Source organism: Pezoporus flaviventris, unplaced genomic scaffold (genome assembly GCF_033815535.1).
Source record: "Pezoporus flaviventris isolate CSIRO_AGI_PZ_B2104156 unplaced genomic scaffold, CSIRO_AGI_Pfla_v1 ptg000013l, whole genome shotgun sequence".
In the NCBI taxonomy this organism is placed as follows: Eukaryota; Metazoa; Chordata; class Aves; order Psittaciformes; family Psittacidae; genus Pezoporus; species Pezoporus flaviventris.
This window is the reverse complement of record NW_026892561.1, coordinates 17522225-17535351: the sequence shown is the minus strand read 5'-3', so window position 1 is coordinate 17535351 and position 13127 is coordinate 17522225. Positions and strand designations below refer to the sequence as shown.

The window sequence follows — 13127 nt, the reverse complement described above, 5'->3', positions numbered from 1 at the left end:
GCCCCAGACCTATGCCTATTCATCGCTTGAGTAAACTGGAGACAGCAGTAGCATCTGATGTCCTTGTGAGAGCATGTCTGCCTTCAGCAGGAGCAACAGCATCCAAGGGTAGGTGTTGTCACCATGTTGAATGCTTGCTGAGTGAGTCCGATTGCATCCCCTGGGTCAGAAGACCCAAACATTGATTCTGCCCAGAGTTACCGATGAGAAAGAGCAGATAGTGGCTTAAGTAAAACTACAGCTGTCCTGATGCTTCCCCTCTTACTTTTAATTCCTCTATTCACACTTAACAACTTTTACCTTGCAAAGAGAAGATGCCCAGGAGAAATACTGCACTTAAGATATTTTTTGACTGTGCTGTATCAAAGCTGCTTTCTGTCTGTCTTCAGAATCTCGCTTCTTCATCCAGAGAAGGTAGAAACAAACACGCATCTGGGCCTCTGCTTTTGCTGAGGCTAAGTGGGACCATGGGACAATATGAATCTGTGCAAGTCATAAGCAGAGTTTGTCTGAAATCAAAGGCTGACAGGGGTAGGCAGGTTCTTTGCTTCACAAGTTTCAAGGTGAAGATCAATTGTAGTGGTCATCTATCCCAACTTCCTTCCCTGTGGTACTCATAGTTCAGCCACTGGCTCCAGTATTTGAAGCTGGATGAGCTGTTGCAGAGATGGCCAGGTGGGAAGTTCACGAAGGAGCACGTTGTCAGTAATGGGAAAGCTGGACCAAGAAATGGAATTGAGCTCCTTGCAGACAGCACCTTCTGGTGCCATACAAATGTTCGCTCCCAGATCTGGGTTGGGTGCTGGTCTGAGTCTCTGATGTTTATGTTTTCTTCTTCCTGCTCTGCAGCAGCACAGGCTTGAATACCTGCAGTTCAGTAGCAGGTAAACTGGTAGAAGAAGCCATTTCTGCATAGAAGCTGCTGAATGCTCTAGGATCACTGCAGATAGTATCGTAGGAATGAAAGCATATGGGTTTCAGTTATAAACACCCAAGCTAAAACAATTTTCCTAAGATGAGGTAAAAATCACAAGCTTCCCAGAATGAACAGCCAGTGGTTTATTAGAGTGTTTTATTAGAGTTGCAGCATCCTCTGGCATTTGCTCATTCTCTTCATCTTGCTGAGCTTTTCCAAACAAGGTCAGTAGTGACTGGAAGTTGTCTTCTGCTTAGAGAGCTGCATGTAGGAAGACACACCCCTGGTTATCTGTATTTGGTGTTGTCAAAAAAGAAGCTGAGATTTGCTTCCCCAACCGTAGGTTGAATATTTCCCACATCTCTGAAATTGTTCAGTGTGACATGGTGCCCACATGTGAACAGGATTATCATCAGCAGTGTACTGAGTAGATTTGGGGAACACTGAGTTCATGGTGGTTTGAGAGGTACCCTGATACTTTCCCTGGGAATCAGTTCTGGCCAGATACCACAGCCTGGTTCCACAGACTTCAGAGTTACCCTATCACTGTGCTGAATCTCTGACATGCAAACTTTGGGGTATTTTATTCAGACACCTGACAGGTTGACCAAGCAATCTTTTCTTTCAAACATTCATACTTCTGATCCCAGGATATCACTCTGACAGTCTGCAGAGATCACTGCTCAGACCTCACCTTGGGGCTTTCTGAGGTTCATGCATTGTACTGCTGCAGGCATAGGGAAACAGCTTTCACCAGGACTGGCATGACCAGAGCTGCGCAGCTTCATTCTGCCTTCAGATCTGGCCCATAATTTTCAGCCATCCCCATGATTTGAGAAGAAGTTCATACAGCTTCTTAATTTTTTTTAAATAAATCCCCTAATCCCTTTCAGCACAATTCTAGGCACTGAAGTCAGGCCCACGCTGGTCTCTGGGCAAACACAATCTCCTGCCCCTTTCCAAGGAACACACTTGTTCCCTGGGACCAAAGTTAGGTCTTAGAGTGAGCCCTGTGCTCCCTCTCTAGCCTTCCCCTGGCATTCCTGGTTTATGTAGTGGCTCATGCTAAACCGTACAAAGCCAAGATGAGCTAGATGAAGAGCATCCACTTCTGGCCTTTTGCACCAATTTCACTCAGTTGGATCAAAAGCAGAGCTTCAGTGATACCAAGGTATTTTTATGCGTCAGCCAGGCCCTAGTAAATTCATTCAGTGTTCTCCCTGAAAGCCACACTGTCCAAAGGGAGGAGAAGGGGCAGCTGGGAATCAGGGGATCTGTCCCTGTCAAAGGGATACTGAGGAGGAAGCAAATAAAAAGTTCCAAAATGACACATACCTGTTTTCAGATATTGTGCAGTTTTACAGTCATTTGACTTCCTCAGGTTTTTTTAAACTCGTCTCGTATTTTTATGGGGTGGCTCTAGCTTTTCCTGTAGAACATCCCCTTAGTGGATGTCCCATTCATAGAGGAACCAGATATATTCTCACAACCCAGTCCTCCCAAGAGGGTCTCACCACCTTTCCTGAGCTTGGTGTAGCACACGCAGGTAGAAGGTGTTTCCTTCCACAGCTAGGAAAGTGGGAGGGAAAAAAGAATATTCACTACTTAACGTGAACTAATCCACCTTCCTTACCAAGCCACACTTGCCAGAGCTGAAACATTAATGTCTTTGTCTTCTCTTAAACTCGCTCTAGGTATCAAACTGGTTTGGAAATAAGAGAATCCGGTACAAGAAGAACATAGGTAAATTTCAAGAGGAAGCCAATATTTATGCTGCCAAAACGGCTGTCACGGCTACCAATGTGTCAGCCCATGGAAGCCAGGCTAACTCACCCTCAACTCCCAATTCAGCTGGTTAGTTTTTGTTTTATTTTTTATTTTGGGTCATTAGTGTTCGTTTTTTTTGTTTGTTCTCCCCCTCCCCCTAATCTCTCTCTTGTTTTTCCCCTTCTGGTTATTTGAATTTTTATTTTCTGGTTTTGGTTGGCTCACTTTTGTGGTCTTTAAAAAAAGGCAGAGATGGGATGTGTTTTTTAGGGTTGTTTTGGGGGGTACTTTATTTTCTTTGCCTTTTTCCCCCTCTTTTTTCTTTTCTCTTTTTTTTTCTCTTCCCCTGTCCTGTTCAGTTTTCATTGGGAAAATGATGTGATAAGACCTTGTAACCGATGTCACCTTGGGGGTTATATGCATGGATGGTAAACACAAAACCAGAAATATGTTCCATAAAATGTTGCTGGAATTGCTTGCATTTTGAGGTGAAAAAAAAGAATAATTAAGAACTCGTTGCATAACGATTTTATTTTGCTGGGGCTGGAAGCATGAGTGGCCCGAATGGCTAAACCCCAGCATTTTTAGGATGTCCTAATTCATGAACTTTGGAGGGTTGTTTCGGGTAGATCTTTGGTTTTCTTTCTGTTGTGGTTACCTTTGATTGCTTACGTGACAATGTCTGGATCATCTGCAAGAGTGTGTGCTCTGTTTGAATTTTATTTTCCTTCTGTGTCAGCACAATCCAGGGAAATCCATGGGTCGTTCCCTTCCCTTTCCCCCTTTCCTGCCCATTTGCTGTGGTTTACATTTGTTTGTTTTGAGGGTCAAAGGCACAGAGCACTTGGCCCAGATTTCAACTCCTCTGCTAGAGAACGATGCTTAGTTCATGCGTGGTGCCTGCCACAAGGATGGCCGACCCAAAAATAATCCTGGGCTGCAGTCGACTGGTTGTGCTCTGCTCCCAGGAGCGATGCAAAATTGGAATTTGTTGAAAAGGAGAGAAAAAACCTGAACTTCATGCGTGCCATGTACTTTGTTATCGATGCAAATATCTATGTGCCTGTTTTCTTTTTAGGGGTGGGAGGGAGAGTGGGAATGTGCCATGCTTGGTGTCAGCTTGGTGTCAGCTCATGGTACCCTTTCACATGGGTGTGGAGCTTGCTCTTATGAGGTAGGCTACTAAGAGGAAGGAAATGGTGGAAGAGCAAAGAGAATGGTGGGGAGCAGGAGAAGCTAGATGTTAGAGTACTAGTGGTACACTGTGCAAATGCTGGTTACTATCAGGACATGCTTCTGTAGTGAGCACAGTCCTGCCTGTGGCAGGTAGCAGAGGAATCGCACCTCAGAAGCACCCCCAGATCTGTAAGATTTGAGTGAAAAGTGGAGACCCAGGGGTCATACAAGGAGAGAAACCAGTGGTAATAGTCTCTGGCTGATCTCTCGAACCGGTCCCTCAGTGGGAAGGCAAAGGCAGTCCATTATCTGTGAGCTAATATAGTAAATGGTGGTTCATTGCTCTGTGCTGGGGAGCTCATCCACACCTTGCAGGGACTCATGTGGATGGCTTGCATAGAAGCAAGTGGTAGAGGTCTTATTCAGTTGGGCAGTGAAGTCCCTACATACAACCTCTTCATTTCCAGAGGACATGTTACGTGCTAAGGGTCTGCCCCCCCAGAGCCACCTAGAGCAGAGCTGGTGCAGCTTTTGGTTGCAAGTCAGAAACACTGCTGGGGGGGGCATCTCCTCACACAGGGCTGTCTGCTGCAGCTCAACTGAGGTGCTCAGAAGGCTCTGGTGGATGCAGCAGAGTTCTCTAGGGACAGATGGTTTTCAGGAGTTTTGTTTGATTCTTTTATTTTTGTTTTGTTTAGGTTTTTTTCCCTTTTCCTTCTGTTGTTTGAACTGCTGATGATTTAGCTGAAGTTTTTACAATGTTGTCCTTTCCAAACAGCTCACTCGAAATACCTGGTCAGGTGGGGTTTCCTGATGTTGACACCCCCTTGTAGAAAAAGCTGGAGAGTAGAGAGCAGAATGGTGTGTGTTGAGGGGAGATGCCTGCTGCCTGTGATGCTGTCCTGAAGTCCACATCAGCTTAGACACAGCTTTTCTTCTCTTCCTCTTTCTTATACTGGGTCAGATCCAAAGGTCTGGAATGGCAAGAGAAAAGCTTCCAATTGTTTAAATGGCTTTGGGTCTGGCCTGCATGCAGTGGAAGAGGCATTTCCCAGTGCCTGCCCAGTTAAATAGTGCTCTGGTGTGAGGTTGTTTCTTTGCGTTCCCCACAGGCAGTAAGACAGCTGTTTCAAAGATAAATTGGCCAGTACCCTGCAGTAAACAGCTAAGATAATCCCTGGATAACACTATGCTTTCAACGAAGGACAAACAGTCTTGTTATTAACGAGTAAGACTTGAGATCCTGGATCCTCTTTCTGGCTCACTTGTCTGCACTCTAGAAACACTGACTTCAGGTGTCTAATGCGGTGGTTCTAAAGCAGCACATCAGTGTGGGGGGAGCTTGCAGGCCATGTTGATCCTTCTTCTGCTAGAAGTGTTTGTAACCTGGCCCAGATCCCACCATCTTCCCTGTATCCAGCAGCAGCGAGGCCTTGCTGTCAGCACTGCAGTAGTCTCTAGGGCAGATTGCAGAGATAGTGCATTTGGATACTGGAAAAGCCTCAGGATTTTATGTCCAACAGTGGCATCCCAGGTTGAGATCTCCCCAGCTGAACCATGCAGATGTAACAGCTCAGTCAAGCTGTGGGTTAAAGGCACATCCTGAGGACATCTAGAGTTGAGTGACCTCCCCTGCTGCAGGTTGTCTTGTAGGCGCTAGCAGCGAGAAGCACACCTGTATATGCTAGGTCTGAAATACCTGTCTGTGAAAAATTTGGAGGATGCTGTCGAGGGCCGTGAGCCATCCAGTTGTGCTGCATTGCCCTGGGAGGAATGTGGAAGTGGATGAAGAGGTGAAGGACTAAGATAGATGATGCTTCTCCTTTTACACCATGGACTTCTTTCAGATCATCAGCTATAAGGTTTTTGAGGAAGGAACCTGAGCAAATAATGGGATTTGATGAGAGTATGTAGACCTTCTGGTTTAAATACATTGTAGGGCATGTGGAAAGAAAGAGTGTAGGCAGAGGACAGGGCATGAGAAAGAAGCGACCAGCAGTGTAGTCCCTGGAGGGCCATGATGTTGGAAGAGGAGGTGGAACTGGGTGTGCTGGGACCTGGGACAGGAGTTAAATTCATTTCTGCCACGGCTGCGCAGGCCCATCTGTTCTCTGCAATGATGCCCATGTTACCGGAGATCGGTGAATGGCTACAGTCAGTCAAAGAGATTGGCCACACATTGACAAGGGCAACAATTGCATCTGTCTAGCCATCTGGCACGTTCAAAGCAGGGTCCCCCATCCTCAGTCACCCAGGCCTGAATGTCAAACACCTTTTCATCCTGAATGCGCACAGTTGGGCTTTATCAGCCAGATGTTCAAATAAGCTGAGATGTCTGGCTCATTTGGGCTAACAACTCCCCATCCTCACTTTGATTGCCTGGACAATCTCAGCACAAAAAACACATGGCAAATTCAAGTTATTTTATGTGGGCAGACCCTTTTGCCAACCAGGGTCCTCAAGGACCACATGCAGGTGATGACATCCAGTGAAATCTTCCATGCAGAGCAACCAAAATTGTCCTGAAATGTTTTTTGCTCCTGCTTACCCTTTTATTTTGTGAATATCTTGTGCAAAACTGCTGGTGGAGGGGATTGTGCTGTCTGGAAGTATATGTATGTCATCAGGCACAGGCCTGATGGCTGTATCTTCTCTTCTCTGCCTTCCTCCATTTGTGGCAGTCAGTTTTCCAGAGCACAGCATGGGAGAGGACCCTTCGTCAGTAGAGAAGCTGCCCTACTTAGAGTCTCACTGTCTTAAGTGTTGGTTAGCAAGTGAAAAAGAACAAATGCACTGCTGAGTTCATCCCTGGCTTTTAGACCTGCTATCAAACTCAGTGGCTTTGTCCAGCTGAGGAGCTACATGGTCCATCACGTTCCTCCCTCGTCTTTGGCCATGGTACAAACACAAGGAAAAAGTTACAGGAGGGGTATTCTCAGTGCTTATATGTCATTGCCATTGTCTTCAACTAGGAGCCTTCTATACATGACCACAGTCTACTTAAATGCTTCAGTGTGCTGGATCTGTGTCTCATTGGTGGTAGGTGGTATGAGGCATCAGATGAGGATGGTTTGATTTCAGCTCCAATGAACATAATTACTGTCTGTTTATCCATGGTGCCATTTGACTTGTCAGGTATGTTAGAGAAAAGTACTTACTAGAGTTCCTGGAAAATCTGAGGTGGAAGTAGAGACTGACAAAGCGCTAGAGAAGACATCAGAGAAGAATAAACTCTGAAGAGTTGGAGAAGTGGTGCAAGAAATGCCAGCAGACAAGCTTGTGAAGATTTTTGAATTGGAGGCAAAATTAAAGTGGGTTGTGCTCATCAGAAATGTTAGGGGTGGAAGAAACCTCTTTGTGGGCATTATTTTGATGTAGGATTTCATCCAGTAACAAGATCTGACTGCCACAGCATTCCAGAACTCTTTCTGAAGCTGGTGATGAAATGATAGAAATTCATCACTAAGGAATAGTGGTGGTAGGTCTTTGGTTCAGTAAAATAATCTGGATGCTGAAAATGATCCACTGTTCCTCACTGCTACAAGTCATAAAAAGTGCTGGGGTTTCTGGTATTTTGGAGGGGGGTTGGTCTGCACACAGTAGCATCAGGGGACTTCCATGCCAAGATCAGAGCCTTTTCCTTCTGGCTTCCCAAGCTCAAAGGTGGTTGTTCCTTCTTGGTTGTTAAGGAGTCCCCAGTCAAATTATGACCACTGAAAACCTTTACTGTGCTCACAGTGGAGCCTTGCAGAGGGACAGATTACATTTATGGTGAAGCCTTCTCTAACCGAAGGATTTGATTTGTATTTCCAGATGTGTTCTCTGTGGAATATACCAATCTTAATTTTCAGGGCTCTTCACATTCCTGCCCCCTCTCCCACCCCAGTGCATCAGCCCCTCTTAGCTGCGTCTCTCAGACTTTGGGCCATCATAATTTTCATACATGGCAGGTACATAGACAGCAGAGTGCTGAAGCAGCAGAGTGGCAGCGTGAAGGGCTCTCTGCAATTACGGCTCTGATACAAATGCATCCATACATGCAGGGCCATTGGTATGCGCATATTTATCTTTGCATCCACATCAGCAACAAGACATATTCACTGTTTAGATATGCACATATATTGTAAAAATACCCTGTGCCAATAGCAGTGTATATCTTGTAAGTGACATCTCCAGCGCTCCTCATGATTTCCAAGACACCAGCGCTCTACAGAACTAGAATCTGTGGCTGTTTGTTTACTTTTATTTCCTCCCTCCCAGTCTCAATTTCACAGGCAGGTTTGTTAAGTTTCAATAAAATACCAGTTAACTTCATGGCGTTTTTATCTGTTATTATTGTTACAATTTTCTTTTGGTAGGGGAAGGTGGGGTAAGATGTTGCTCTGCTGGGGGCAGAGTGATAGCAGTGCCCTGTCAGGTGCTCAGGGATTCCCAAGTCCTCTTCCCAGCTCTGTCACTGATCGTTTGTGTGATCTCAAAGGTTTCTGCTCACCTTAAAAGAACAAGAGAGTATTCTTTGCTTCTTGCGAGCAGTAGCTGCAAAGTCCCTTGGTTCTCAGCCACTGCGGGAGTATGAAGCCACAGTTAATTCATGACCTCTGCTTTTATACCAGTGGTCAAAGTGATCGTTCAGAAAACTGAGTAGGAAGCATCCAAAGATGTATGTGAAAAGTGCCCATATTTGTGCTTAAAGTTGATCAGTGTCAGGGTGGGCTATCCTCAGTCTGCCAGCTCATTTCCCTAGGTTTTTTGCTTTTAAAACAGCAAGTAACCTGAGAGGTTGTGAAATGACAGGAGGCCTTTGCCAGCTGAGCAGAGGAGGTGATAGTTACAGCTGCCTTCTGACTAGTCCCGGTTATTTTACGCAGCAGCGCTGTGGGATTGATCTCTGGAACAGGTTGGGCAGAGTTCACAATGAGCACAGACAATAAGCTATTCCTGGCTCTGCTCTTTTAAGGCACCAGTGGGAGGGTCCGGATCCAGGACTGACTGTGCTCAAGATGAGTCTTTCTCTTGACTGTCTTGGACATTGTATCTAGCAGTGATGTTTCTGCTTTCCTTCAATGCTGAGAATTACCAGCACCTGACAAAAGAGCCAGTTGCAAAGAGAGCAGCAGAGAGTTTAGTGAACATGAAGTCTCCAGCATAGACCTCCCACCTCCTCCCTGCCCTTTTTGGAGGTGAATTCCTTCAGAGGAGCCTTCCTGGTCCACCTCCAGGACTAAGCTAGTGTCTGTTCAGAGTGTTTCTTCCTTGTCCAGCAGAGGAAGGGGGATTGCCAGGTGTTTCTCAGAGTGCACGCATGAGCCATAGGTGGGCAATTCCACCAGGACTATGGTTGCCAGTCTTCAAGGTTGGAAGTGGCAGTGGAGATGATGAGAGTGTATTTGGGGTTGGAGTTGAAAACGTAGCTGACCTGGGCCCCTGAAGTCTCTCCTTTCCAAAGCTAACGTCATGTATATAACCAAACCTTGCACGTTGAGCTGTCTCACACTTAACGCGCTGATCTGCACGATAAAATCTGAAATAATCCCATAAAACCTTTTTATTTATTTTTAATCCCCTTCCCTGCCTTCCAGTTATGTGATGGGTTTGTTTCTCCCATTCAGTAGCTGAGGAGGTGCTCAGATATCTCAAAGCTGGAAGCAGAAAACCGTGTTTCTGCAAAGATGGGTTTTTTTTTTCTTTTTGTGGATTTTCTTCCTCATGATCCCACTCAGTTGTCTTCACTGTGACAATTTTTTAGTGTAACATTGACAACTGGTGCGTGCAGTGGGGAATTTCATTAAAGAGCTCGTTCTTCTGGGGCAGCTGGCCCAGAAGGGAAGTGACACCCTTGCATTCTCTCATGGCCCGTCATGATGAAAGACACTTGCCAGCATGGTGGGTACTGGGAGTCTAGCCCAGGTGTCTTCACATTTTTGCGAGCCTTCACTCCTGGTTCGCACCAGTGATGGGTTCCTTATGTCCTGAAGGCAAACCCTACACACCACTCCCTTGCAGAGCTCCCCATGGCTCAGTGGGAGCTCCAGCTGTGCAACTGGATGTGCTCACCCTGCAGAGAGCAGCGCAGTGTAGACTTAACCCACCCTGATCTGAGCTCAGAAGCAGCAGTAGTGTGGGTCTGCTTCACCTGGCTGAGCAGTCTCCTGCTCTTGATAGTGAGGCTTGTTTGGGTAACTCTGTTCTCCAGTGCAGTCTGCCGGGTGGACACCTCCAGCAACCAGGATTTTTCAAAGCTGCCTGGAGGATTTGGATGCCCAGAAATTAAGGGAAAGGCTGTCTGAGTCCTCCAGGCTGGGCTTTGTTTGTCTTGGTCAAAAGCATGAAGAATCCTTCCTCCAGCTGAGGAGCTGTTGAAGAATGTTCTTGGCATTGAGCTGTAACAACATGTGGCTTTGAATAACCTCAAGAGTGCATCCTGTTTTTTGCTTGCTCTGTTCTTCATGCTACTAACCTGACTCTGTGTTTTGTTTTTGTGGTTGCTTTGCATGTTGTTCCTTCCTCTTGGCTGAGAGTCATGGGGTGGATCTTTTTCCTTTCTGTGATTCAGGTGCCTCACTCTTTCCTTTCCAGGTTCTTCCAGTTCTTTTAACATGTCAAACTCTGGAGATTTGTTCATGAGCGTGCAGTCTCTCAATGGGGATTCTTACCAAGGGGCCCAGGTTGGAGCCAACGTGCAGTCACAGGTAGGGACCCATCCGATGTACTGCCAGTGAATGCATTAGTGTTGGAGGAGCCTTTGACTGTATTGGCACTTCTCCCTCCCGTCCGAAAAGAACAAATCTCAACCAGCACAAATGAACCAACACTTAAAAAAGGCAAACCAAACTGAAAAACCAACCAACCAAAAAAAGCAACAGCAACAACCACCCAAAAAAAAAATAATCCAAAAGAAACAAAAACTAAAACCAAAACACCCAACCAAACCAACAACCATGGTCTTGAGGAGACTTGCCCACACTTTGTGAATGCATTTGGCTCTGGCTTGATAGTTGTACTAGAAGGAGAGGAGGTTTAGGAGAACAGGCACGAACTCAAATGAAAGCACCTGAGGTTTAGGTTGTGCTTGCTTTATTCTTCCAAGGGAAGGGCCCAGATGTTTGGACTGGTGTCTCATTTTACAAGGAAGGCTTCCACTTACTCCTTTGGTGCCAAACCAGGTGTCTGCTGAAAGGCAAGAAACATTCAAATACACAGCTAGGATTTTTGTTGTTTATTTTGTTTTTTTTTAAATTAAAAGGCACTCTTCAACATTTCACCACCTCCCCAAAGCACAGGCACTCAATGCCACCCATGTACACACCAGCAAGACGGAGCATGGGAGCTTTGAACAGCATTACTGAAACATCAACCCATGCTTTGGGCAAAAAGAAAGAATTTAAAATAGCCACGAAGTCACTCAGATTTCTCACCTCCCATCCAGTATCTAGATGTGCCATGAGTCTATTCTCTGGCATCTAAGGCTCTGTAGTGTGAGACAACAGCCACTCTGACACTTCTGCATTGGGCAAGGAAGCTCTCTAAAGCCAAGATTGCCCCACTCACAGTGCTGGATGCAGAGCAAGCATGCCATCCATGGGTAGCGAGACACACTCACCATGCATGCTGCTGCTGGGGCTGGGCTGGGTGAGAGAAGGGAGAGTAATGGGGTTCCCAGAGGAGAGCTGCCAATGCGTTTGCCGTGGTAGGTATGTTGCCTTTCTGGGCCCTCCAAAATGAAGGCAGTCAGCTGACTCCAAGGATCAGCTTCCACTTCTGTAAGCTTCCCAGTGCCTGGGGCCAAAGGGTGGAAGGGGTAAGAAAGTGCGTCCTTGAGCACAGTGGTGCAACTGGCTGCATCAGTGTGCTCCAGGAGGTCCCACCCTACACTTGCCATGCTGTTCTCCCTCTCTGCTCTTTCTATTGAAAGACTTGGGACTGAGGAGTGCATGATGGGGCCACCAGGGCAGACAGGGGGTCATGGTGAGGGAGACAGGAGCAGCCGTCTGGCTCAGCTCTGGCTTCAAGAGCAACTGTGGTTCTCTTTGCCCTCTTTAAATATATACCATTGTTATTATTGTTATTATTAGTATAAATATTATTATTACTACTACGACTCTTTTTTTTATCTTGCCAAAGTTGAACCAAAGCATCTTTGCCCACTAACCTTTCATTCACTCTAATTTGTGTCTTTGTTGTCGTTGGTCTGTTTAGGTGGATACCCTTCGCCATGTTATCAGCCAGACAGGAGGATACAGTGATGGACTCGCAGCAAGTCAGATGTATAGTCCGCAGGGCATCAGTGTAAGAAAAAAAAAAAATAGGCTTGAGTTCTTGTTTTTTGGGTGGCTTTTTTATTCATTTTTGTTCTCTCACTGCCAATTATTTCAAAGCCATAGGGCTCAGAATGCCACTTAGTAGGACTTGTCTTTGCTTTTACGGTCACCTAGTTTATTGCTTCTGTATCGGTCACGCCAACGGCAGAGCTTTGCCCACAAAAAAAGTGGCGACCGGGCAGGCTTTGTGCAGGCAGCTGGCGTCTAGGACTGTCAGAGCTGATCAGCGTTTGCCTGGCACCTGCGGCCACACGCGCTCGGCCGAGAGGAGCTGCTAAACAGGTGACACCTTGTGTAGCTGTGGTGAAGGATGTCACCGCTGATGCCCAGTCCAGAGATGGCTTCACGCGGAGGCCAATGGCACCATCCCAGAGCTACCGTCTAAAAATAAGCCATCCCTGGCCAGCATCCGAAAGTACGGCGACAATGGGGTTGGTGGCAATAACGAATGCAAATAAAAGGAGAAAAAAAACCCACAACAACAAAACAACAAAGCCAACCAATGTCAACCCAAGAAAACCTCATCCAACTGGGCTGGGGGAGGATGTGAGGGGGAGGGCGGTCTCCAGAGCATCTTCTCCTTGTTCTTGGGTGCGCTGGCGGGTTCTGACTAGCATGAAAATTCGTAGCGACAAGCTGTGTCGCACAGGGGGAAATCGATCAGACACACACAAGGAGAACCCAGTGTAGATTCGGGACAGCAATCCAACTTCATTTCTCAGATCAATCGTCTGCCATCTCAGCAGTGGTGACAGCAAGCTGGGAGAAGAGGGCAGCCTGGAAAAGGAGGCTGTGAGCGCCAAGTGGGTGGTGGCAGAGGTGGCCAGGGATGGCACGGAGGAGGGGGTGGCTGACTGCTGCAGTCCCCATTAGGAGCCTAAAGGTTGAGGTGGCGTGATCTCAAACTGGGCAGGAAGGCAGTGATCCTCCAGGTGGGGCAGTGGTCCTGT

General features: G+C 46.6%; 1 protein-coding gene across 6 annotated transcripts in view; it reads left to right on the top strand.

Annotated features, from left to right (window-relative positions):
* The window catches only part of PBX1 (PBX homeobox 1), a 133240-nt gene that overhangs the window by 109352 nt on the left and 10761 nt on the right, over window positions 1-13127 (top strand). For 4 of the 6 annotated variants that reach the window (XM_061451918.1, XM_061451921.1, XM_061451922.1 and 1 more), the window contains 3 exons: window positions 2611-2770; window positions 10436-10548; window positions 12056-12145. In XM_061451918.1, coding sequence (XP_061307902.1) covers window positions 2611-2770; window positions 10436-10548; window positions 12056-12145 — 363 coding nt within the window. The remainder of the gene's footprint in view (window positions 1-2610; window positions 2771-10435; window positions 10549-12055; window positions 12146-13127) is intronic. The other 2 variants (XM_061451923.1, XM_061451924.1) reach the window with 2 other exon arrangements.